Here is a 26,514-nt window from a genome sequence, read left to right as displayed (position 1 = left end):
CTGTCAATTCAATTTTTTTCAAAATTTAACTGAATTTTGACAACAATAGCTATTTCTTGAACGATAAAAGTAGTTTAAAGCCAATATCTCAAAGTTTTAAAAAGATATTTGAGTCGAAATTCAATTTTTCCCAACTTTGACTAATGTTTTTGTTAGGGTTTTGTTTTTTATAAATAAACTGTCAATTACATTTTTCTCAAAACTTTATCAGATGTCAAAAACATTATTCTTCGATGCACCTTTTTTTTAAACTGCTATGGTAAAAAAACCACCCACGCACTTTTCTTAAAAGCCCTTTTTTCATCTTTCTGTCTTATTATCTGTATAAAAAAAAATATTTGAAGTCGATATCTCTTCTGGTTCTTGAGCTATGGACGACGAAAAAACGTCGCGAACGTACGTGCACACGCACGCATACATCTTTTATTTCGACTCTAGGGACCTTGAAACGTCGAGAAATGTCAAAATTTTCAATCTGACAAATTCGGACCCATTACAATAACTTCCTATGGGAAGGTAATAAATATATTTACAATCACCAGGGCTTGAAACATGTTTGTAAAAAGTCGATTTCATTTTCCGGTTAAGCACAAAAAAGGTTAAGTTAGTAAAATCCTATCCCTGTTCATCACTTATCCATGATTCTTTCACTAATGTTTGTTCATTCAAACTATTTTGTTTTGGCACATCTAATTGTCAAATACATGCGCCGACACTCATTAAAGACTATAAAAACATCAGTCCCCATGTAAACTGTTTGGTCAAAAATCGAAAATTTTCTCAAAATCGAAATGATAGATATTTCTTAAATTTTATCTAAAATTTTGTTACTGCACTAGGCTTTGTATTGCTCAAGAAGGGTTACCCTCGCAAAACTATTTTTCTGTTTCCTTAAGAACTAATGAACCTAACTAATTTCAATAATTTATTTTCGCACAAGCTCTTTGATGGTCAAAAACGTCATTGTTTTTTATTTAAAAAGAAATTCTTAATTTTTTTTCGAAATTCAATATCTCGAAAATGTGTCATCATTTTTTTACGAAAATCAAATTAATGTTATGCGATCAATAATAATGGTTTAGAAAGGTTAGGTTAGGTTGGAGTGGCTGTCCAGATGTCATTGACACACGTAGACCTCAAGGGTCCATTGTGATACCACAAATGAGGTTACTCATGGGAGAGTAATGAATTTAAACAAACCATTTTGTACTTTTAATAAAGTAAGAGAGACGTTTTGTGTCAATCGTTGCCAGTTCACTGGTGTTATCGAAGAAAGTTATTCCTTCTAATGGAGAGTGCTGGACATGTACATAGAAGGTGTAGGACAGTTTCCTCTTCCTCCTCGTCCATGCAGCTTCTACAGAAGTCATTTGTGTAGACCCCTAGCCTCAGAGCATGTCTTCCTATGAGGCAGTGTCCCGTTATTACTCCAATTGTAGAGCTTATACTTTGTCTGCTCAGTGATATCAAGCCTTTTGGACCGTTTTAAGTCAATACTTGGCCATATTAGCTTGGTTGCTAGGCAGGTGGTACTCTGTGACCATCTAGCATTTGTTGTTTCAGAGCATATTGCTTTAGAAGATATTTGCATGTAGCAAGTGGTGTTCCTATGTAATGTTTTTTGTCTAACATGAGGCAGAAGTGTTCCGTTTTTTGGCGAGTTCATCGGCTTTGCAATTTCCCGGAATGTCTCTGTGGCCCGGCACCCAAATGAGGTTAATGTTAAACTGTTCCGTCATCTCATTCAGAGATGATCGACAATCGTGGACTGTTTGAAAGTTTGTGGAGACAGACGCGAGAGATTTAAGAGCTGCTTGGCTGTCTGAGAAGATTCGAATATCCTTACAAGATATAACGTTTTCTTTGAGCCAGGATAGTGCTTCTTTACGAGGGACGGCGCAGTAGAGGAAGACCGCGATTTAGGTGGCGCAACCAGGTGGGAGAGGACCTCAACCAACTTAGCGTGCGAAACTGGAGACAGCTAGCTAGGGAGCGAGCTGGCTGGAGACGCATGTTGGTTGAGGCCCAGGTCCGCCCCGGACTGTAGCGCCACTTTAAATAAGTAAGTAAGTACTTCCGCCTGGAATACACTACATTGATTGGGAAGTCTAAAGGATAGACTGAGATTCAGTTGTTCTGAAAAGATACCACTTCCAACTCCGTAATCGGTCTTTGAACCGTCAGTACAGAAGTGTACCGCATCGTCTTCCAGGGGTCTCTCTTCTTCCCAGGAGGATCTTGAAGGGATGGACACATGGAAGCTTTTACCGAATACCATTTTTGGGGTGGTATAGTCTAAGCGATCTGTGATAGATCTGAAACTGTCTAGAATAGTAGTATGTCCAGTATTGTTACTAGTCCATTGAGAGGTGGCTCTAAGCCTTACGCATGAGTTGGCAGCCATCTTTTTGGAGAAGATGTCAAATGGTGTTAGGTTTAAAAGCACTTCCAGTGCCTCGGTTGGTGTTGAGCGAAGTGCTCCTCTGATGCACATACCTGCTGACCGCTAGACTTTGATAAGCTTATTTAGATTTACCATCTTGTCCAGTGCTGTCCACCATACGACAGCTCCATAAATGAGTATCGGGCATTTTGTAGGAGTTCCGAGAGAACTTGGGGGTGCTTCCCAGATACGGATATCGCAACGTTGTCAGCATAGGCAATCATCTTGAAACCCTCTGCTTCCAATGCTGTAAGTAGGTCGTTTACTACCATGTTCCATAAAAGAGGCGAAGGGACACAACCTTGGCGAGTGCCTTGATTCACTGATCGGCTGGTAGTAAAACTTCTCATGTTAGAAATTATTGTCCTGCTTTTGAGCATGAGACTTATAAGATCTATGAGTAATTTCTCTAATTTCAGCTTATCCATTGCTGTTGTGATCGCCTGGTAACTGACGTTATTGAAAGCTATTTCAATATCTAGTAACGCTACTAGGTTATATTTTTTGTATTCGAGGGAATATTCAATAATACGTACCAGCGAATGAAGTGCTGATTCTACTGATTTTCCCTTAGAGTAAGCATGTTGAGACATGGTTTTAAGTTATGTCTGATGTAAATTTCAATCAATCTTTCCAAGGTTTTGAAAAGGAAGGATGATAGGCTAATTGGTCGTAGATCTTTAGGGTTAACGTGTGAGGGTTTCCCTGCTTTGAGAATGAAGACTACTTTTGCCATTTCCAGGCTTTGGGAATATATCTCAACCTTACAAAGCTTGTCAGAATGATTTCCAATGGTGGAATAATCATGTCTGAGCATTTTTGTAATTTGACCGGAATGATTCCGTCGGGTCCTGGAGATTTATATGGATCAAAGCTGTCTATGGCCCATTGCAGTTTTTCCCGCGTTATTAGATCAACTAAATCGCTTGTATAAGCTAGAGACTCTGATGTTAAGTCATTGATTATGTTAGAGCTACCTGGAAAGTGGGTGTCTAATAACAGATTAAGAGATTCTTCATCTGTGATAGTCCACGTGCCTGCTTCTGTCTTTGACTTTTTAAGAGAATTTTCCTGAGTCTTGAGGCTTCTGAAGTATTTTCTATTTTACCACAAAAATTTCTCCAAGAAGACCTCTTACTCTTCCTTAGTTCTTTTTTATATTGCTTTAGAGCTTGTTTGTATAAGTCCCAGTCAGAAGGAGATCTAGTGTACTTAGATCTGTTGAAGAGTTTGCGACATCTGAATGGTTCTAGTTCTTTACGCCACGATGAGGTTTATTTTTACCCTTTAAAATGGTTACAGGGCATGAAGATCTCATTGATTCATTTAAGGCTTCGGTGAGATGATTTACAGAAAGGTCTAGTTCATCTTTACTGGAGGAGCTTTTAAGAAGGTTGTGATCAAGCAGTTGTGCTAGTACCTCCCTATATCGCTCCCAGTTTGTATTCCGGTGATTTCGAAATCCCGTAGATGTATTTGCTACATCTTTGAGCTCAAACTGAATGTATTTGTGGTCAGAGAAGGAATTCTCTTTTGAGACATGCCAGTTTGAAATCATGTTGTGGATCGAGTCAGAGGTAAGTGTAATATCAAGTACCTCTTTCCTATTGTTGGTTACAAAAGTGGGTTCATTACCAATATTATTTATGAGTAGGTTAGTGTTTAGTAAATAATCAAATAAGTACTCACCTCTCTCATTTATATCAGAGCTTCCCCATACCGTGTGATGGGCGTTAGCGTCTGAACCAATTAGGAGATCAACTTTTTTCGATTGCGCGTCCGCAATTGCCTTCCTCAAGGTGTTTCCTGGAATTGGGCTGTCGTGGCCAAGGTAGGAGGATATGAGCCAGTAGGTGGCTTTATCCGTTGTTAGGACAGCGGTGGTGGTGTCCTTGTCGCTGTAATTGGGGAATAAAAATATGTTTAAGTCATTTTTTACTAACATGCATGACCTTGGTTCACCTTTCTCCGATGCATACAATATTTTATAGCCAGCAGTCCTGAGACCTCTGATGATGGAGTTTGAGACCCACGGCTCCTGTGTTAAGACGATGTCTTCCTTGTTCATATGCAGTCGGAGTATCGGCTAGTAGAGGGAGAAGGACTCTCGCTACTAGTAGCAGCCACAGGGTTGACAACACGTTCACACACCTGATTTGGCTCGACAGCCCTTTCAAGGGATGTGACCGCATTGGCAGCCATGGCTCGATTTTTTTGTTTTATTATTGTTTTGTTTGATTTTTTATGATTTGCGTTTTTCATTTTTTTTCCCACGAGTAGTGCGGAAAGACGGTCAGCCCCAGCAGAGCCGCTTGCCGGGGTAAGGTAGAAATATGACGGACCTTGCTACAGCATCCGAAAGAGCTCGTTAATGGCTGGTTTATCCCCCAGCCTTTCATTCTTCTGAACGGTTTTTGTACAAGTACGCTCACACCACCACTGAAATTAGGAAAATCCAAACTATGATTAAATTGGGTTTCCGAACGTTGCACTATTAAGGAGTTACAACAATTCAGCGATCCAACTCAACGTTAGCTAATCACCATCCTTCAAAAAACGCACAGGACTACTGTGGTGATCATTGCCCGCCTGGCACCCACTTGGAGGGTTTGAATGAGGATTTTGCCGGGCAACGGTTTAGAAATCTTTTGACAGTTTTTCATAAAAATTAAAAAAATTATTGAACATATTGGCTTCAAACTAATTTAATTTTATAAGAAATGTTGTTTTCATCATGCACTTAAATTTTTGTACAACACTCAGATTTGTAAATACTACAAAATTTTGATAAAAATTGATGTTTGATTCTTGATATCTCGTAAATTAATTAGGGTTTTGACTTAAAAATGATTTCATTCTGCGCTAAATTTTGTCTTCAACGTAAATAATGGTCTTTGAAAAATCAAAACCGTTTTTTTTTGTACATAAGAAATAAAAACTTTCAAAAAATGCTAATAAATAAGCAAACACATATCTTATCAAACTTATTATTATTTATTATATGCAAAATATTGTTCCTAACTTTAAGCTTATTAAAAAGAAATTCAATTGACAACTTTTTTTTACAAAAATAAAAACAATCTGATAAGAAATAGTTTTCGACTCAAGTTTTATGAGTACAAATAAAGGTATTGACTTAAAATTTTCTATCTCACACAAAATATTAGTATTAATATTTTTTTTTTTAATTTTAGATAAATAGACAGACGGGATGGGAAGTCATCAGTGTGGTTCGCGACTTTTATAATGTTTTGGAATCAAATTTTTGCTTAAGAGGTCCTACCATAGTTTATTTGTCCTTCATAAGCAAAGCCAATGGTAAGTATCTGGAGACGAATCAGTTATTTTTTTTAAATTAAATAACATCCATAAAGTATGCAGCAAATACCAGTAGGAGTGGCACCGCCGCCGCCGCCGCCGCCGCCACCGCCTGGCGCGTCGATAATGCAGTGACAACGATGCAAAAATAGTATTATCATTGAATAAGTAATTCAATGGTATTACTCTTTCTTCATCAGAAAATTTAGCTGGAAACCAATTGTGCACGACTAAAAGGGGTTGAATCTTATACATTCAAAAATTACTTAAGAACGGATTCCTCGGCTCATGTAGATACAAATATAATTGTAAAATAATTTGTATTTCTTTCTCTGTTTATACGATTTATTGATTTTGAAGACTTTTTTTTTAAATGAATAGATATATCTTCAGGTGAAAAGCAAACTAAAATAGCTTTCTTTTTTTAAAATGCCTAGGACTCAATCTAGTTTGTTATTGTTCATATCACCCAAAATCTTTAGATGAAGGTGTCGGAACAAATTAATCTGGAAATCCTAAAGGAAAACATGGAACATTAAAATTTGAGGTTAACTTTGCTTGTTTAAATTGAATATGCTATTTCGAAAAGGCGACATCTCTGAAAATTTAAAATGTTTAGGAATTGAAAATAACTGGTTATTTTTCAAACTAGTGCATACATTTTATTTTTTTGTGCATACAGGTGAACGTTTATAGTAGAATTAATACCAGAGATATGCTGTTTTCGATCTTAATGGGTGTAGACAAGCATTTACGTCATATTGGTATTGAAAAACGCATTTGACAAAATATCCGACATGTGTCCTTCACAATCACAATAGAATTCTAAAAAATACTTCTCAATTTATTGTTGCAATTGATACTCCAACGCCAGGTATTTTTAAAAACAGAAGGGAAATCTTTGATAAATAAAATAAATAGCAACGGACCAAGGTGACTTCCTTAAGGTATACCAGAATTGAATTAAAATTGACATGAGGGGTCAATCCTACACATGACTTTATACTATCTATTTTTAAGATATGAACAAATCTACATAAGGAAACGGTCGTTAAGTCCAATTTTACAACCATGCAAACAAAAAGGAGAGAATTGTAATATTAGTAGATTTAATTTAGATTTTACTATTAGTAGATTTAAACAAAAAAATCCGTATTGATATCCCATAAAAAAGAAGAACAATTAAAAGGAAATTAAAAGACAATTTCCTTTTATGGGGATAATTCGTAACTCAATGTTTAGAACCTTTTTTATGGACTGGCATTAGGTATAAATATTTTGAAAGATCTGGGAACTTAAAACTTGTCAAAGTCTCGTTGAAAGGAAGAAACAGTGGATAGGAAACATAAGACGAATATATATGCGAAATTGACACTGGAAGATGGATTGAAGAATTCGAATATCTGTCATATTGAACGTCAATATTAATTGTTAACGTATCTCCAGTATTAGAAATTAGTTGAGTGTACAAAAACTTTGATTAAGTCACAAAGTCGTATTGCACTTCTTGGTAAACCCTAAGCAGGTTGGGGATAATTTCCCCTAAGATATAATCCCCAAAGGAAAATCCCCAAATCCATAATCCCCAAAGCGAACTCCCCAGCAGCGGAATTCCCAAAAGCGAGAATATAAAATTGGGTGGCGCAACAGTCCTTTGTGAACCAGGGCCTAGTGACTTACAACTCACAACCATTCCTGTGTGCGAGTACTGTTGTCAGGAATGGAAGGGACCTACAATTTAAGGACAAACCCGAACGGTTAATTTGAGAAAGCACTTTTTCATGACAAGAATTACTCTTGAAGAAATTGTCAATTCCTCGCAAGAGGCAGTACCCGCGAAAATTAATTTTTTTTAAATTGAATGACAGTCCAACGCACTAACTATCATGCCACGGGTACTACCCCAAAGAGAGAATACTCAGGGTGAAAATCCCCAAGGTGAATATCATCAAAACAAGTATGTTCAAGTAGTGAATCATGAGATTAAATCGCATAGATACTGGGGACTTGCAGATTTTGTGGGGATTTTACTTACCTACTTACTTACTTACTTAAGGTGGCGCTACAGTCCAGGGCGGACCTAGGCCTCAACCAACATGCTTCTCCATCCAGGTTCGCACGACAAGTTAGTTTGGTGCGCCACCTGAGTCGCCGTCTTCCTCTACTGCGCCGTCCCTCGGGATGGGATTCGAAGATCTTCCGGGCTGGAGCGTTGATGTCCATCCGCTCTACATGACCTAGCCATCTAAGCCGTTGGACTTTAATTCTGCTAACTAGGTCAGTGTCGCTGTACAGCCGTACAGTTCATCGTTATATCTTCTCCTCCATTCTCCATCCATGCGTACGGGACCAAAAATCACCCGAAGAATTTTTCTCTCGAAGCATCCTAAGACGCTCTCATCTTTCTTTGATAGGGTTCAGGCCTCAGCGCCATAAATGAGTACCGTGATGAAGAGTGTCTTATAGAAGGTGATTTAAGATGCTCGAGAGAGGAATTTACTTCTCAATTGCCTTCTTAGTCCAAAGAAGCAGCGATTTGCAAGAGTTATTCTTCGTTTCATTTCAGCGCTGGTGTCGTTGTCTGCATTAATAGCGGTGCCTAGGTAGACAAAGTCCTTAACTACCTCAAAGTTATAGCTGTCCATGGTGACGTTTTGTCCAAGACGTCGTTGTTCAGTGTACTTTTTTGATGATAGCGTATACTTGGTCTTGCCCTCAATGCTCAAAACGCTCCACTGACATCACGCTTTGATCTTCCAATTATGTCAAAATGATCTGCGTATCCGAGTAATTGGATGGACCTTTGGAAGATTGCGCCTCTAGTGTTGACGGTTGAGTTTTGCACAATTCTTTCCAGAACAATGTTGAAGAAGTCCCATGACAGTGCATCGCCTTGTCTAAAACCTTTTTTGACATCAAATGCATCGGTGTGATCTTTTCCGACCTTGATAGAGCAGCGTGCATTCTCCATCGTCATTCTGCACAAACAGGGATGCCAAAACTAGACATTGCTCGGTAGAGCTCTTCCCTATAGATGCTGTCATACGCGGCTTTAAAATCGATAAAGAGATGGTGGGTATCGATTTGAAGCTCCTGGGTTTTCTCCAAGATCTGCCGTAGTGTGAATATTTGGTCGATAGTGGACTTTCCTGTTCTGAAGCCACACTGATAAGGACAAATCAGGTTGTTGACGAATGGCTTCAGACGTTCACATAACACGACAAGGGATCTTATATGCAACGTTAAGGAGACTGATGCCTCTGTAGTTGGCGTAGTTTAGAGGGTCTCCTTTCTTATGTATCGGGCACACTGTACTGAGATTCCACTCATCGGGCATGCTTACTTCCGACCATATTTTTCAGATGAGTTGGTGCATGCTCCCTACCAAGTCATCGTCTGCTGCTTTGAATAGTTCGGCAGCGATGCCATCAGCTCCAGCAGGTGATCTTCTATACAATCTTCTATACAATCTTCGGTACGTGGCTGGTACCCTTGGGAATTTTTTTAAATTTGTCTAAAATTTACGAACCTTATTCGTGTTGTGACATCCTTCTATCTAATCGCCCGCTTTTCATGCTCTCTTCTTTTCTATATACGAAGCCGGTGTTCCTCTCTCCTCTTCTACTCGCAGAGCTCGCGAGCAGCTCTGGTCCTATGCCTGTTGATTTGCTGCGTGCGCTTGCCGGCATTCGTCTTCAAATTTCGCTGTGATGGCAGTGTGAAATATAGCACTTCAGAGGCGGCATCTTTGATGGCTGCAAGGCAAAGTTGCCACAGGTTTTCAATGCTTAATGCAGGCAGCATAGGACTCCTTAAGAGGTTATTAGAGACTCGATCGGAAAAGGACATGGCAGTATCTTGCGATTGTAGCCGTCTAACGTCGAATCTTCTCACAGTACTTCCTTGTTTGGGCTTGGATCGGGATATCCGTTTCTGAGGTTGTGGTCCGAATCAATGTTCGGATATCCTGTATACTGGAGAAGAGTCGAGCGTCGATCGCAATGTGGTCAATCTGCTTGACGGTTGATTGATCAGGAGATTTCCATGTCCCCTTGTGGATATTGAGATGTGTGAACTGCGTATACTAGCTGAATCCGTTGTCGGAGGTAGTGTCGTGCAGGCTGTATCTCCCGACTATGCCACCAAATATGGTTTCTCTTCCTAACATGAACAAAATTAAAGCTTTGAGAGTAATTTTTTAAATATTTACAAACATACACAAATTTGTGCTATCACACACTATATTCAAACCTAATATTTTAATTTAAAACAATTTTTGATTTCAAATCGATTATATTTCTATTTATCAGAGCGTGATTAATTTATATGATTCAGAGGCATTTGCATTTAAGCGAATCAAAAGTATAAGTATTTCAGATAAGTAAGAAGTTTGAAGCACTTATGATGAATTCTTTAAGTAATTTCATGGTTTGTTTATTCCTTTCCTTCTTATTCTTTTAAATTTCATCTTATCTTTAATTCATCTAATCACTGTAGAAATGTATATCGTGTATAATATCTCACACGATAAGTGAGGAATATTGAAATTTTCTGTGAAACGATTAAAATCTTCATCTGATTGGAAAATGTTTAATTTAAACTAAGACAAAATCAAAATCTATATCTATTTCGTCGTATCTTTATTATCTTTCAGTGTGAAGGTAACCTAGACAAGACGGCTTGATTTCATATCATCTAATTTACTATAAAAGTGAGCCCCATTTTGGTTTCCATTCATAGTCCGTTTTAAGAGTTGAAAGAATAGAACCTAATAATTATTGAAGGATGAAGTTCTTGGGACTTTTTTTAATTGGGATCCTTTCGTATGTAGATATTAACGATTTACACTAATGTATAAATTGATGAGTAATTTTTTTCTCCAAAAGTTTATCGAGTATTTTGGGTGAACAGGAAGGCTGTTACGTCGGAGCTAAGGGAAGTCTACATTTTCCAACTAATTTTAGTTTTGGCGTTGCAACTTCAGCTTATCAAATTGAAGGCGGCTGGAATGCAGATGGAAAAGGAGTATCAATTTGGGATGAATTCACTCATAACAAACCTCACCAAATAACTGATGGATCCAATGGAGATTTAGCTGATGACTCTTATCACCGGTTTGACGACGATTTGAAACTTCTAAAGGATCTTAAGGTAGAAATTAGATACACCATAAATCTGATAATTTGATTTTGGCTATTTACAAGAGCAATTAGAGAAAGTGTTTTTGATTTTCAGGTTGGTCATTATCGTTTCTCAATTTCTTGGTCAAGAATTTTCCCTAACGGTGATGTTTCCTTCAAAAATCAAGCTGGAGTTGACTATTACAACGATGTTATTGATAAGCTTCTTGCTAATGGAATAACACCTTTGGTCACTATTCACCACAGCAATACGCCATTAGAAATTCAGAAAAGAGGAGGTTTTACCAGCTCGATGATTATTGACTATTTTGTAGATTTTGCAACAGAATTATTCGAAATGTTCGGTGATAGAGTAAGTTCTATATTTATTTATTGAATTTCTAAGCTGAGTTGTATTCATTAACTATTGATGATTTGCTTTGCAGGTTAAAAATTGGATAACTTTCAACGAACCTTGGACCATCTGTAATCTTGGTTATGGTATCGCGGTAATTCCGCCACTTTTCAATGATTCTGGATTGGGAGATTATGTTTGTATACATAACGTCCTAATGGCACATGGAGCCACTTACCGTGTTTATAAGGAAAAGTTCTTCCAAAAACAAGGTGGTAAAGTGGGAATTGCTCTTGATACTAACTATTTCAATTCGACGAATTCTTCTGACACCGTTACTTTTGAGCGTGCAATGCAATTTAATGTAAGTTTTTCAACAAAAAATCATTGTACTTATGTAATTTTGCTTGAAAACTTTATCAAATTTCCAGATTGGTTACTTGGCACATCCAATTTTCAGTAAAGACGGTGGTTACCCCCCAGTAATGGTGAACGATATAGCAAGAAACAGTTTGGAAGAGGGTAGATTTAGGTCACGATTGCCAACTTTCGATAGAGAATGGAGAGATATTATCAAGGGTTCAGCTGATTTCTTAGGTCTCAATTACTATCGATCGAATCCTTTAAGGAAAGCCTCTGGTCCAGTTGGTACAAGTCCCTCATTTGAACGAGATCTTAATGTCGAGAGTGTTCTTGATTTGTACACATGTAATCCAGAAGGTCTAGAGGGTGTTTTGCAGTAAGTTCTTAAGGCAGTTATAAGGACTTTCGTTTTTATTCACTAAATATTTTTTTTGTTTTCGTAAAGTTGGCTTCGAAAAGAGTACAATAATCCTCCAATGATAATTACAGAAAATGGTTGGCGTGATGATTATGGGAAAATTGAAGATGATGACCGAATTGATTTCTTAAAGGTATAAAGCATAAGTCTTTTATTTTAATTTTACTTCGATGTCTTAATCACAAGAAACAAGGTGAATTTAAAATCGTGTACAAATAATTTCAGAGTCATTTACAAGCTGTTCTGAATGCAGTAAATGATGGATGCAATGTTTACGGTTATACTCATTGGAGTTTGATTGATAATTTCGAATGGGTTTTTGGGTTCACGTAAGTTTGTTTTAAACCAGTTTTTTTAGTTAACGTCCTTAATTGTTTTATTTGAAGGAATAAATTTGGACTTTATGCAGTTAATAGGACAAGTCCTACATTGGAGAGGTACCCGAAAAAGTCAGCTCACTTCTATAAGATGGTTATAAGTTCAAGAGTATCACCGAACGGAATTATTGTTTAAATCATTTTTTTTTCTGTAAAACGATTCGAAACAAACATGTTTTACATTTTTGATTGAATATAAGCAACAATGGCGCATGCATTAATAAGTTCGTGGATTCAAAGATTATCATCAATTCATTTCAAATTATTTGGTACGGATAAAGGTTATGTTTACTTTTTAGACCTTTTCAATATTTTTAAAACTAAGTCTCTACAAAGGATTGAGATCTTACTGTGTTCATAAACGGTGTTTGGCTTATTCTATAGATATCAACTCAACTTCGTCTTTCAACTTGGGGCTTTAAGTTTACTGATTTGAGATTTTTTGGCAGTTCCAAAAAATTAGGAGACCGTCACCAATTTTTGCTAAAATTTTCGCACTTAAAACGTTTAAAGTTTAGTTGGGAAGAACCCTGCTTTTTCTGTTACTGAAGTATTTATTATATTTAAACGTGATATGATATTTTTCAATATGGAAAGACCAGCAATAAGTTATGTTCAGTGGTTAGGCAAAGAATTTTATAATATATTGACGCTGTTTAGCGTGTAGTTGCCAAGATTTAATAAAAAGCCATTAAAGCTGGTTTTGCGGCAGGGATGAAGTTGTTGGCTTTTTTCCTTAGAGATTTTTGCCTATTTTTTAATTTTGTCAAATTTTTTTATTAAATTGTAGCATATTATATTGTTGTGTCAATTTAATGTATGCAACTTTTGTAATGATGATTATGTTTAATGCTTTTTTGAGCAGTATTACCTATAATGGAGATCCTTGAGGGATTCTATCATCAAGTATCCAAAGTTTTGAATACTAATTATTGAACTTGGTATGGGATTTTCGATTTGTTAAGAAGGGATTGATAATGCTTATAATTGTTGGACCAAGCTGCTATTCTTTCAATTGATTTAGTATTAATTCTTTCGAAGGCTCTTTAAAAGTCCAGGGGAATAATAGGACCGTTATTAAGATTTGGAACTCTGATAAGGAAATGGGCAATTCAATTTTGTTGGTCTTGATTCAATTGAATGTTTATTATTTAGAAATCAGGGACGATATAGTTCGAGTCTTTTGAATAATTCGACCAGAACTGGCCAAACACTTCTGAAATTTAATTCCACTCTGAAACTGGCCTGTTGTTGTATCAATAACATTGAAATTTTACTAGAATAAGGGCCTAAGATTTGTCTAGTTCAATTTTTTTTTAGAAGATGTAGATGGATTGATATTTAGTGTTAGATTTTCATAAGCTTTGGTTTTTGCATTTTTATACATAAACTTGTATGGAGCACGTAGTTTTTTATAATTTATAAGATTTTCATTTGTGGGAAATCCTTGAAAGGTATGAAAAGCTTTTTGGTTGTTATTGCAAGAAACTTAGAGTTCGTTAGTCCACCAGAAGACGTTATTTTTAACTTCCCATAGGAAGTTATTGTAATGGGTCTAAATGAAATTTTTTTAGAAAGATGTCTGTGTGTGCATGTGTAGGTATGTTCGTACGTCCGTACGTCCTTACGTTTGCGACGTTCTTTTCGTTGTCCATAGCTCAAGAACCAGTAAAGATATCGACTTCAAATAAACTTTGGTATATAGATAATAAGGCAGAAAGACGCAAAAAGGGCTCTCAGGAAAATTTCGTGGTCGTGGTTAACCCTTTATATCTTACGAACCGAAAACCCTTGAGACTTAAATTAAATTGTAGGTATATATATTGTAAAGTGATACCAAAAAAATATATTTTTTGCAAAAAAATCCAATTAACGGGTTTTTTATAAATCAAGAACATTTGTCACCTCGAAAATTTTATGAATACAAAATGATTTTATTTTCAAAAACATTTTGTGCAACGAAAAATAGAGTTTTTAATATCTGGTAAAATTTTGAGAAAAATCGAATTGACAGTTTTTTTTATAAAAAAATAAAAACCTAAAAAAACATTACTCAAAGTTGGTAAAATTTGAATTTCGACTCAAATGTCTTTTCAAAACTCTGAGATATTGGCTTTAAACTACTTTTATCTTTTAAAAAATATTGTTTTCAATATTGAGTAAAATTTTGAGAAAAATCGAATCGACAGTTTTTTTTACAAAAAATAAAAACTTAAAAGAAAATTTAACAAAAGTTGGTAAAATTGATATTTGACTCAAAAATTAAAGATTATGGCTTCCAGGTAATTTTAACTTATAAGATATATTGTTTGCAACACTTGGAAAAATTTTGAGAAAAATCAAATTGACAGTTTTTTGCATAAAATAAAAACCAAACAAGCAATACTAAAACTTGGTAAAAATTTTCTGCGACTCAAAAAGCTTTTAAAAATTTAAAAATATTGTCTACCAACTCTTTTTATTTTACAGAAACTATTGCTTTCGTAATTCAGTAGTTTTTTTTTATAAAAATCCAGTCCGTTTTTTAATAAAAGAATAAAATCTCCAAAAAATAGTACGCAAATTTTGAAATCCTTGATTTCTCTCAAATTAATTTCATTCGTCCAGTTTGTAAAAATTTGAGAAATGCTACTTTAATTGGTAAAAATTTGTTTTCGACTAAAAATCTATTTAACAAAACTAGATTTTCAAACTTAATTATTTCTTTATATGAAAAATATTGTTGGTAAATTTAAAATTTGTAAGAATAATTCAACGAACAACTTTTTAAACCTAACACGAAAAGCTACAAACTTTTAAGCAAAACAAATAGACAGACAGGATGGGAAGTTATCATCCCAGCTTCTTTTTTAATGGGTGTTTTTTTTTTATTAGCGAAGCCTTTAAAGGTTGGTGTATGTAGGCAAGGCAGTTAGTTTAATTGAAAATTCGAAAAAGTATGCAACAAATACCAATGAAAGTGCCGATAATGCAGTTCAGTCAAAACAAAACGCTAGTCTTTCTTCAAAACAAAGATTTCAGAACAATTTTCTCTTTAACTCTTCTTTTTCAAAAAGTTGCTAAACAAAATTCTATTACATATTATTTTTTGTGGAGATTTTTATTTAAATGATTTAATATCTTAAAGTGAAATGCAAAACTAACTTAAGCTAGGTTATTTCAATATTTCATAAGAAATATCAATATGTATACATATACCTATATATTAAATTAAATAGCTTTGAGAATCATATATTTTATTTGTTGAACGTTTACACATTAGATTTAAACCTCATCTTCATTCGGTACTGATCTCGATTTGATGATTTTCTTATAATAAATGGCAGACTTCTTGGGTGTACGTTCTCTTTTAGGACTTTTCATATTTACAGAATACAATCCGAATTTTTCCCTGAAAAAGAAATAAATTATGTGGTCAAAACAAATATTTTAATTTAACTAGAAATGCATTAAAAACTTACGTGTATCCCTTGTTCCATTCAAAATTATCAATTAAACTCCATGCTGAATAGGAACTAACATTGCAACCATCATTAATAGCGTTCAAAACAGCTTGAACGTGGCTCTAAAAATATAATCAAATTAACCAGAATATTGAAATATTAGTATTAGAAGATTGCTAAAATTACTTATTGTCTTACCTTATAATAACGAACAGAATTGTCATCATTAAGTTCTCCACCATCCGACCAACCATTTTCAGTAATCTTAACTTCCACATTATTGAACTCATCACGGATATACCTTTTAAGAAAAAATCAGTAATTAGTTGTATGGTGTCAACATAAGACACAATAAATAATAATTAAGCTCACTTTAAAAGGCGTTCCAGACCTTCAGGGACACAATAAAGCCAATTGGACTTTGCTCTTTGCCAGTTCGGATCAAAGATATCCTCGAAACCGTAATCTCGTTCCATTGAAGGGTTTTCACCGATTGCCTTAGCGGGACGCTCAATATATCTGGAGGTGTAGTAATTAATACCCAAGAAGTCAGCTGAACCACGAATAATATCTGTCCAATATCCACCAAGGCTTGAAAGACGAGGTTGTTTTCTTCCTTCTACTTGACTGTTCTTTTTTATTTCACTTAACATGATTGAAGGAAAATCCCCAGACTTGCTATAAATAGGATGAGCCAGCATTCCCAACTAAAAATGAAAACATATGCATATCAATTTGTATCAACGTTTAGAAAATTATAAGCTTTTCGAAGCTTACTTTATATTGCATGGCGCGGGCCAAATCATCTGTTTTATTCAATTTAGAGAAGACAAAACCAGTATCCAGTGTTATTCCCACTTTTCCACGTTGTTTTTCAAAATATTTCGACCGATAAAGTCGGTAAGTTGCTCCATGTGCCTTAAGCAAATTAGTAAAGCACATATAGTCCCCTACTCCAGGGGCTTTAACTAATGGTGGCGATGATGCAATTCCATATCCCGGTTTACAAATCATATTTGGTTCATTGAATGTTATCCATGTTTTAACCTTAAATTGGAAAACGAAATAAAATGAACAATGTACAGAAACATGCACACACAATGTGAATCTTACCCTATCACCAAATAATTTAAATAATTCTTCAGCATATTGGAGGAACTGCTGAATTATAAGGGAATTTGCGAAGCCACCAAACTTCTGTATTTCGACAGGTAAGTCCCAGTGGTACATGGTGACCATTGGTTCAATTCCATTTGCAAGAAGCTTATCGATCACTTTGTTGTAATAATCGATTCCTTTTTGATTTCTCGATACTGTTTCTCCAGAAGGAAAGATTCTTGTCCAGGCAATCGAAAAACGATAATGGTTTACCTTCAAAAAGAAATAAATTATTTTCATTTTTTTGCAGAAATAAGATATTGGAAAGTGTGGCAAAATAAGGTCAAGGGGTTTAAAGCCCTCTGCTTCGTGCACTCTTGGTTCATTCTTTATTTTGACAAAGTCAAAATTAAAAGAAAACCAATTTAATTAACTCTCTTATCCGTTTAGAGTACCAGTGTTAGTCCTTAAATCGACTAAGACTTACCTTTAAATCCTTTAATGCCTTCAAATCTAAATCGAAATTATAATATGACTTCGCTGCATCGTCACCATTTGATCCATCCGTGATTCGCTCAGAATGATTGTGAGTATATTCATCCCAAATTGATAAACCTTTACCATCTGCATTCCAAGCACCCTCTATCTGATAAGCCGATGTTGACACACCAAAACTAAAATCTTTAGGGAATTTTGGGTTCCCTTTTGGAGCAAGTGTACAATTGGTGCCTACAACTAAGGCTTCTGACCCAAATTGTTCAATAGTTGCTAACGAGAGAGTAATTATTATTAATGACCACATTACTAGATGTTCTGGGAATTTAAACCATAACTGTCCGAATTTATACAAAATTTGCCAAAATAAAATAAAAAGACACATAACGGGGGTTCTAATCAAATGATAAGATTATTGTTTGAGATTGATAAATACTGAAACTTCCATAAAGGCATTAAATTTCATATACCTTTATATCTTTGAACATAAAATGTTAGATTTTTTGACGTAAACATTTTTGGTATTGAAAACAAACCATAATTTAATTTAATTTACCGTAAATTATGTATTTATGATGTTTACTTTTGAATTTTGGGAAGCAGAAACCGAACAAATATAGTTTCAAGGCTTCAATTAAATTTATAATTTCTTCTCATAGGAAATTTACTTGCGAGTCTTAGTAAGAAGATTCTGCAATGTACTATAAAATAAAAAAAAAACATCGGCTTTTTAGAAATATATTATTTTTTTCCTAATCTAAGTTTATTCTTAGTTTTAGGCCTCTGATTATAAATTAATAAATACTACATTAACAGTTTGTTAAAATTGAATTCTATGAGGGTAAAATAGGGGATGTGTTGTTGGCGAAAAAGCTTACATTCACTAATATGTTAAGTTTGGCAATATCCTACTTTTGAAAAAGGTATAAGTGCGCAGTAAAACTGTTTCTTTAGAATAAAATAATTTTTTTGAAATAAGTAAAGAAATTCGATAAAGTAAAATCTTTTCTTAATAACTATTGGAGGAGCACTCTATGTGATCTGCTTTATGGATTTATTTAGTCATTTTTTTTAACTTTATTTTTAATTTGTGCAGCGCTTCCGCTGATTTTCGAATACAATTGACAAATTTATTCTTAAATACTATTTTCCCTGCTGATGGTTCCCACAGGTAACATCGCGAACGTGATGGAATTTGGCGATGTCGGCAAATATTGTTGCAATGCTGTTCCCACGAACGGTGTTCGTTTTCCGACTTGTTGGCATTTTCAGACGACTCATGTGGGGTGTTAGTTTTCATCTTTATTATAATAGTGCTAAAATACTTTTGATTGATTTTTGGTTGATTTTTGAAGCACTGTGTCTCAGAAACTCTTTTCGCTAGGGAGTTAAAATTGGATAAAGTGCATGTCATAGGCCAGTTAAGTAAATGTTGCAAATTTAAAGTTCATGGCTAAATAAGTCTATGATCGTTCTAAATCAGAATGGTTTTACTAAGAGACGTTCTAACGGCACTTTTTAAGTGAAACTACCTTAAAACCGTACGACTATGTAATTTATTTAAAAACAATCATTTTGGTGGCTTTAATCTGTATTATTTGATACATCATACGGTGTACTTTTCAATGGTTGCGGATCAAACAAGTTCAAAGTTAAGCCTGAAATTCAAGAAGGTGGTCATTTAGGCCCTATACTTTTTTTTTAATTATAAATGATTAACCTTCAGTGTTGAAACATTCTAAGTGCAACATTTATGCAGACGATGTTTTAATTTTCAGAATTGTTTCAAGTTGTCATGATTATGAAGAATTGCAATGTGATCTTAACTCGTTTTTTGATTGGTGTGTTAGTAACCTATCTCCTTCTCAACTTTGATAAATGTAAGACTATGAACTATGATAAACTATCATTTTGACATAAGTAAACTTGGCTTGATAAATAAATAAAATAGGTTGCGCAACAGTCCTTTAAAAAACCAGGGCTTAGTGACTTACAACTGACCCTGGTCAGAGCAGCATTTAAATTTCTGTCAAAATATAACTAGATACCGATGTAATTCACTACACTTTTGGTCGCTAATCGCTGCCCATGAAGATCAACGATGACCATTCTTGCACGTATCCCTCGGAGCGCTATCCATCGGAGTCCGGAACAGAATTGTCTCCGTTTTGTTTTGATTTATTCCATTGGATATCAGAGTCGAGCATGAATTGTGTCATGACCCGCCTTAAGCCCGAACTGTTTATTCGGAATTATTTTGTGGTCCGCAGCCCACTTAGTCAGAGCCCTATTGATGATCTTTTCGAAAACTTTGCTGGTGCTCGGAAGAAGACTTTTCGACCGAAGATTTGACGGGTTGGAGTTGTCCTTTCGCTTTTTCGTGGGCGGATGAACCACAGCGGTCTTCAATGTACTGGATAATATGCATTATTGGAAAGTGTGGTCTATATGTCAATTTCCAGTATCGGTAAATGTCGTAGTACAACGTTGGATATACCATCGACACCTGCTGACTTTTTGTTTTTTTTTTTAGTTGAAGATGAGCTGAAGCTCAACCTTCGTCACTAACAAAGGACTTGGTCCGGCTTGCTCGGCGATTATGGCATTTGCCGTCATTGGACCGCATAAAAGCGCGGTTCTCAGATCGCCATTGTGTCATATCATTTCCTGAATATCTTGTTGATTTTGGGGAACATACTAGGGTCACTGGATTTAACTGACCGGATCTTGCGGTCCCAGTTCTTGTTAATTGATAACCTGTATCAGTCCAACGCACTAACCATCACCACTTGGCTTGACAGTTAGGGAGATTTTTCTTGACTAACTTTCCAATAAAGTTTTTGGCAGCTGCCCAATCAAGTACTAGAAACTTGCCTTTCTTTCAAGTCCCTTATGTTGTCTGAACCTGTCCATTATCTCGTGTTAACGAAAGTTCTGTCCTTTGTGTCTTATTGGGAGGAAAAAGGGGATGATTCAATTCTTAGTTTTATTAAGAGGGATCGAAACAATTTTCTGATTATTATGTTTTAAAGCAGCTTTTTATAATGTTTGATCGGTCAATCATCGGATATGTTCATCAGGTCTTGTCACCAAATTATACCTCTCATAAATTCAGTAAAATTTTTTGCAAAAAAGGTTCCTGAGATTTCCGCTGAGAGAGTTAGGATTTTCCTTCGATTTTTCACTTTATGAGCACATACTAAAACTTATTGATATGCCGAGTCTTGAGAACAGACGTTCTTCTTTATGTTTCGTGTTGTTTTTAATTAAATTAGTAAAAAGACTTGACGATTGATTTTTAACTGTGCCAGAACTTGGCTGGGCACTATAGTAACAGTGCCATACCTTATTGACGGTCGGTTCTCATTCCAAATATTGTGAAATATAAGCACGTTAATTTTTCTAAGTGTAATCACAAAATAATTCTATTGGAAGTAGGAAATAACAATACTGGACGATATCGATCACACCCAATTTGATAACTGCCTTTCAATAAGTATTCATTAATTGATTCGTACATCCTATTGAAAGTTGTTTATTTTGAGCTATAAGATTATAAACGACATAAGATATATATTTTAACAAATAATATAAAGTAATTAACTTTATTGCAGAGAAGCTTATCGTTCGTATTTTTTCCACACAAAACCATAAAAGCAATTATTTTTATGCAGATATTACAAAATATTTTTAAATATAAGAACAAACGAAAAATAAACAAATGTATCTATAAATAAATACATAAAAATTCCTACTTGTTTCTTTTCACCCGTTATATTAGCCCTTATTTAGTTTTATATACATTTTCGATTTCTATAAGAGAAAGACGGATTCCTAATTTCATATGCAGTATTTTTAATTAATTTCAAGAATAAACATCAGTTACTTCGAAAATGAAAACTTTTCTTATAATTTTCTTCGGAATTCTTGTGTAAGAAATAAGTTATATTTTTAAATTGAATAGATTTCTAACTAAGTAATGTTTCTCAATTTTTTTGTCAAAGATTCCCAAGTGCTTTACTGGCTCCACTCGAACCATGTTATATCGAATCGAAGGGGAGTTTGAATTTCCCAGCAAATTTCAGCTTTGGTGTATCAACTTCTGCTTATCAAATTGAAGGAGGTTGGAACCAAGATGGAAAGGGTGTGTCTATTTGGGATTATTTCACACATAAGACTCCTGAAATAGTAGTAGACGGATCAAATGGAGATATAGCTGCAGACTCATATAATCTTTTTGATGAAGATTTGAAAATACTCAAGGATCTTAAGGTAAAAATAGATCTTTTTCAAAGGCTTAAGATTCTATGGAATAACGACAACTTTATACCTGTTATCTCTGTTTCAGGTTGGTCATTATCGGTTCTCAATATCTTGGTCAAGAGTTTTCCCAAACGGTGATGTATCGTTGAAAAACCAGCCTGGGATTGATTATTACAACGATATTATTGATAAGCTTCTTGCTAATGGTATAACACCCTTCGTAACAATGCACCACTTCAATATTCCGCTAGCGATTCAGAAAAGAGGAGGCTTTGCAAGTCCGTTAATAATTGATTATTTTGTAAATTTTGCAACAGAGTTATTCGAAATGTTCGGAGACCGAGTGAGTTCTAAAAACATACAAAAATTGGTTGTGTTCAAAGTAAAGTTTTAACATTTGTAATTTTAAGGTGAAGAATTGGATAACTTTCAATGAACCCTTGAGATTATGTCAAAGTGGCTATGGTAGTGGCCAGAGTCCACCACTCCTAAATAATTCCGGTGTGGGAGACTATCTTTGTATACATAATCTTCTGAAGGCACACGGAGCCTCATACCGTGTTTATAAGGACAAGTTTTTCGACAAACAACAGGGTAAAGTAGGCATTGCTCTTGACACATCTTATTACTATTCATCTGATGCGGATATTATTGACCGTGCAATGCAATTCAATGTAGGTTTCTTGACAAAATTATATATTTCCCTTCTTTAAAATGGTTCTGTATCTAGATTGGTTACCTGGCACATCCAATATTCAGTGAACACGGTGGTTATCCTGAGGTAATGGTAAGAGATATCACACGAAACAGTCATGAAGAGGGAAGATTCAGATCGCGATTACCAAGTCTCGATGGGGAATGGAAAGAAATTATCAGAGGCTCAGCTGATTTCTTTGGTCTCAATTACTATTCGTCGAGTTTATTAGAACTTCCTTCGGAGCCCTTAGGTCAGAGCCCTTCATTTGAACGAGATCTAAATGTTGAAGTTATAGGAGACAGTTCAGTTTGTGATCCAGCAGGTCTGGAAAGTCTGTTGCAGTGAGTTTTAAAGGCTTCTAAAAATTGTTGTTTTGTTCATTGGTATATTTCTTTTTTTACACCAAAAAGTTGGATAAAGAAAGAGTACAACAATATTCCGATGATAGTCACAGAAAATGGTTGGCGTGATGAGGGGGAAATTGAAGATTACAATAGAACTTATTACTTGAAAGTAAGTATAGTGTTTTTCTTTTGTTTAAATAAACAATAACCTTTATTTCGAAAATTTAAGGGACATTTACAAGCCGTATTAAATGCTGTAAATTCTGGTTGCAATGTATATAGTTATACTCATTGGAGTTTACTTGACAACTTTGAATGGGTGTTTGGATATACGTAAGGCTCTGTCACTACATATGTTTTTTTTTGTAATATAATGTATGATTTTTATTTAAGGCAAAGTTTAGGACTTTATGGAGTTGATAGGACTAGCCCTTTATTAGAACGATATGCAAAAAAGTCTGCACGTTTTTACAAAAAAGTCATAGAAAAAAGAATATCACCAAATCAATTTGCTGTATAAAAATCCAATTATTTTTTAAGGTCGATAATAATAATTATATTTAAGCTACTTATATTAAGTTATGTTTATTCAAATTAATAAAAAAAGCTTTTTAAGAAATGATTTAACTCTTTTTTTTTTTTTGTTATTTATATTTATACAATTATTTATTGGAATTTTTTTAATTATTATTCTTTATAAGAAAATTTTACTGTGTTTTGGTGTTTCAAAATTAATATTACTGGGGTGATAAAATCAAAATCGCCATAAACAAGCGTTATCGTTAGTGCGTAGGACTAGAAGAGACCGGCTCAAGGGAGCGATGGTTCCATCTTTATACTAAAAGGCATAAAATAAACTATTTTATTATGAAGATTATGGGGAAATCAAACCAATAATCCCATCTCTTCAATTTGAATGATCTTAACAGCGTTGAGAATGGCGTCCACCTGTTGGCTCTTGTAAAGCAGTCGTGTACAAGAAGCGGTTTTTTGTCTGATATTTTGCTGTAAGATACAAGACTAACAATTACAGATAACCTAAAACCGAAGGCTGCAAAGACGAAATTGGAAACATCATAGTGGAATGTTGAGGATATGGAAGGACCACTTCTGCAGACTGTATAACGGCGACGACGAACTGAATTCCGCTGTCAGGCAGGATGATCCATTCAACATAGACGACGAAAGCTCCCGACTTAGACGAATTAAAGATTGCCATTTCGAAGCTAAAGTCTAATAAAGCCGCTGGAGCGGATGGCTTGAATGCCGAGCTCTTTAAAGCAGCTGAAGATAAGTTGGTTAGGAGCATGCACCAACTTATCTGTAAGATATGGTCGGAAGAAAGCATGCTCGATGAATGGAATTTCAGTATTGTTTGCCCGATATTGAAAAAAGGAGACCCTCCAAACTGCACCAACTATAGAGGAATCAGTCTACTTAACATCGCCTATAAAATCTTCTCTGCCGTAATATGTGAACGTCTAAAGCCCATCGTCAACAACCTGATAGGTCCTTATCAGTGTGGTTTTAGACCAGGAAAGTCCACAGTTGATCAAATATTCACATTACGGCAGATCCTGGAAAAAACTCAAGAACACCAAATTGACACCCACCATCTTTTCATCGATTTCAAGGCCGCATATGACAGCATCTACAGGGACGAGCTGTATAGAGCCATGTCTAGTTTTGGCATCCCTGCCAAACTCACCCGTTTGTGCAGGATGACTATGGAGAATTCACGCTGCTCCATAAAAGTTGGAAACAACTTAACAGAACCTTTTGATGTCAAAAAAGGCTTTAGACAAGGTGATGCGCTGTCATGCGAGCTCACACGTCAACACTAGAGGCACTATCTTTCAAAAGTCTGTTCAATTACTGGCATATGCTGATGACATTGACATAATCGGAAGAACTCAGCGTGATGTCAATGGGGCTTTTGAGAGCATTGAGGCAGAAGCGGCAAAAATGGGTTTAACGGTTAATGAGGGCAAAACAAAGTACATGCTGTCGTCTAGAAAGGACATACAACACCGACGTCTTGGTCAAAACGTCACCATCGACAGACGTAACTTTGAGGTAGTCAAGGACTTCGTCTACCTAGGCTCCGCTGTAAACGCAGAAAACAACACCAGCGCTGAGATCAAACGCAGAATAACTCTTGCTAACCGCTGTTTCTTTGGACTAAGAAAGCAATTCAGTGGTAAAGTCCTCTCTCGAGGAACCAAAGTGTCGCTATATAAGACCCTTATCATCCCCGTTCTGATATACGGTGCAGAAGCATGGACTATGACAAAAGCGGATGAATGCGGAATGATCGGTTCGAAAGAAAAGTTCTCCGTGTGATCTACGGTCCCGTATGCATCGAAGGGGAGTGGATTAGAAGATTTAACGACGAAATGTACGGGCTGTACAGCGATGTAGACTTAGCCAGAAGGGTAAAAGTCCAACGACTAAGATGGCTGGGTCACGTAGAGCGCATGGAAACCAATGCTCCGGCCCGGAAAGTCTTCGAATCCATTCCCACAGGCCAACGCAGTAGAGGAAGACCGCGGATCAGGTGGCACTTTCAAGTGGAAGGTAACCTCACCCAACTTGGAGCTCGAAACTGGAGACATCTAGCTAGGGACCGAGCTAGATGGAGATGGTTTGTAGTTCATACAGGACTGTAGCGCCACCATAAGTAAGTAAGTAAGAGGACAAACCGAATTCCGCTGTAAGGAAGATAGAACCACTCAACCTTGTCGACGCAGATCAACAATTCCTCCTACCCAACCTTGACGAAGTGAAGATAGCTATATCTAAACTTAAGTCAAACAAAGCTGCTGGAGCTGACGGCATCGCTGCCGAACTATTTAAAGCAGCAGGCGATGACTTGGTACGGAGCATGCACCAACTTATCTGCAAAATATGGTCGGAAGAAAGCATGCCCGATGAGTGGAATCTCAGCATAGTTTGCCAGATACATAAGAAAGGAGACCCTCTAAACGGCTCCAACTGCAGAGGCATCAGTATCCTTAACATTGCGTATAAGATCCTTTCTGCCGTATTTATGTGTACGTCTGAAGCCATTCGTCAACAACCTGATTGGTCTTGATCAGTGTGGCTTCAGACCAGGAAAGTCCACTATGGACCAAATATTCACACTACGGCAGATCTTGGAAAAAACCCAGGAGCTTCAAATCGATACCCACCATCTCTTTATCGATTTTAAGGCCGCGTATGACAGCATCTAAAGGGAAGAGTTTTACCGATCAATGTCTAGTTTTGGCATCCCTGTGAAACTTATCCGTTTGTGCAGAATGACGATGGAGAATGCATGCTGCTCTATCAAGGTCGAAAAAGATCTTACCGATGCATTTGGTTTTAGACAAGGCGATGTACTGTCATGCGACTTCTTCAACATTGTTCTGGAAAGAATTGTCCAAAACTCAACCGTTAACACTAGAGGCACACTCTTCCAAAGGTCCATCCAATTACTCGGAAACGCAGATGATATTGACATAATTGGAAGATCAAAGCGTGATGTCAGTGGATCCTTTTTGAGCATTACGATGGATGCGAAGAAGATGGGTTTAGTGGTGAATGAGGGCAAGACCAAGTTTATGCTGTCATCAAAAAAGGACACTGAACAACGACGTCTTGGACAAAACGTCACCATGGACAGCTATAACTTTGAGGTAGTTAAGGACTTTGTCTACCTAGGCACCGCTATTAATGCAGACAACGACACCAGCGCTGAAATCAAACGAAGAATAACTCTTGCAAATCGCTGCTTCTTTG

The 26,514-nt window shown here is 36.0% G+C and overlaps 4 protein-coding genes across 4 annotated transcripts; 3 read left to right on the top strand and 1 right to left on the bottom strand.

Moving 5' to 3' along the window:
- The first annotated feature begins 10,500 nt into the window (after positions 1 to 10,500).
- LOC129945043 (myrosinase 1-like) lies at positions 10,501 to 12,530 on the top strand. Its single transcript, XM_056054705.1, has 8 exons — positions 10,501 to 10,584; positions 10,648 to 10,912; positions 10,997 to 11,254; positions 11,328 to 11,600; positions 11,668 to 11,975; positions 12,045 to 12,150; positions 12,243 to 12,346; positions 12,404 to 12,530. Exons 1-8 carry the CDS (start codon positions 10,547 to 10,549, stop codon positions 12,528 to 12,530), a joined length of 1,479 nt encoding a protein of 492 aa, XP_055910680.1. The 5' UTR covers positions 10,501 to 10,546.
- A 3,079-nt stretch (positions 12,531 to 15,609) lies between these two features.
- Positions 15,610 to 17,737, bottom strand: LOC129946648 (myrosinase 1-like). Its single transcript, XM_056056901.1, has 7 exons — positions 17,423 to 17,737; positions 16,951 to 17,208; positions 16,615 to 16,884; positions 16,210 to 16,544; positions 16,036 to 16,138; positions 15,856 to 15,959; positions 15,610 to 15,785 (listed from the first exon to the last, which is right to left on the bottom strand). The coding sequence occupies exons 1-7, from the start codon at positions 17,735 to 17,737 to the stop codon at positions 15,659 to 15,661; spliced, it is 1,512 nt and encodes a 503-aa protein (XP_055912876.1). The 3' UTR covers positions 15,610 to 15,658.
- Positions 17,738 to 21,323: 3,586 nt separating this feature from the next.
- Positions 21,324 to 23,303, top strand: LOC129945042 (myrosinase 1-like). Its single transcript, XM_056054704.1, has 7 exons — positions 21,324 to 21,361; positions 21,435 to 21,702; positions 21,779 to 22,036; positions 22,104 to 22,731; positions 22,801 to 22,903; positions 22,964 to 23,067; positions 23,128 to 23,303. The coding sequence occupies exons 1-4, from the start codon at positions 21,324 to 21,326 to the stop codon at positions 22,404 to 22,406; spliced, it is 867 nt and encodes a 288-aa protein (XP_055910679.1). The 3' UTR covers positions 22,407 to 22,731; positions 22,801 to 22,903; positions 22,964 to 23,067; positions 23,128 to 23,303.
- Positions 22,478 to 23,254, top strand: LOC129945040 (myrosinase 1-like). Its single transcript, XM_056054701.1, has 4 exons — positions 22,478 to 22,731; positions 22,801 to 22,903; positions 22,964 to 23,067; positions 23,128 to 23,254. The coding sequence occupies exons 1-4, from the start codon at positions 22,478 to 22,480 to the stop codon at positions 23,252 to 23,254; spliced, it is 588 nt and encodes a 195-aa protein (XP_055910676.1).
- Positions 23,304 to 26,514: the final 3,211 nt, after the last annotated feature.

This window comes from Eupeodes corollae, chromosome 2 (genome assembly GCF_945859685.1).
Source record: "Eupeodes corollae chromosome 2, idEupCoro1.1, whole genome shotgun sequence".
Lineage (NCBI taxonomy): Eukaryota > Metazoa > Arthropoda > Insecta > Diptera > Syrphidae > Eupeodes > Eupeodes corollae.
This window is presented reverse-complemented; position numbering and strand designations above follow the sequence as displayed.

Coding starts and splice junctions, on each gene's coding strand:
- LOC129945043 (XM_056054705.1), top strand. CDS start 10,547: ATGAAGTTCTTGGGACTTTTTTTAATTGGGATCCTTTC. Junction 10,585..10,647: donor TTTTTAATTGGGATCCTTTC/GTATGTAGATAT, acceptor TTTCTCCAAAAG/TTTATCGAGTATTTTGGGTG. Junction 12,151..12,242: donor ACCGAATTGATTTCTTAAAG/GTATAAAGCATA, acceptor AAATAATTTCAG/AGTCATTTACAAGCTGTTCT.
- LOC129946648 (XM_056056901.1), bottom strand. CDS start 17,737: ATGTGGTCATTAATAATAATTACTCTCTCGTTAGCAACTATTGAACAA. Junction 16,139..16,209: donor GGTCTGGAACGCCTTTTAAA/GTGAGCTTAATT, acceptor TTTTCTTAAAAG/GTATATCCGTGATGAGTTCA. Junction 15,786..15,855: donor GAATGGAACAAGGGATACAC/GTAAGTTTTTAA, acceptor TTTCTTTTTCAG/GGAAAAATTCGGATTGTATT.
- LOC129945042 (XM_056054704.1), top strand. CDS start 21,324: ATGAAAACTTTTCTTATAATTTTCTTCGGAATTCTTGT. Junction 21,703..21,778: donor AAATACTCAAGGATCTTAAG/GTAAAAATAGAT, acceptor TCTCTGTTTCAG/GTTGGTCATTATCGGTTCTC. Junction 22,037..22,103: donor TCGAAATGTTCGGAGACCGA/GTGAGTTCTAAA, acceptor TGTAATTTTAAG/GTGAAGAATTGGATAACTTT.
- LOC129945040 (XM_056054701.1), top strand. CDS start 22,478: ATGGTAAGAGATATCACACGAAACAGTCATGAAGAGGGAAGATTCAGA. Junction 22,732..22,800: donor GGTCTGGAAAGTCTGTTGCA/GTGAGTTTTAAA, acceptor TACACCAAAAAG/TTGGATAAAGAAAGAGTACA. Junction 23,068..23,127: donor GAATGGGTGTTTGGATATAC/GTAAGGCTCTGT, acceptor TTTTTATTTAAG/GCAAAGTTTAGGACTTTATG.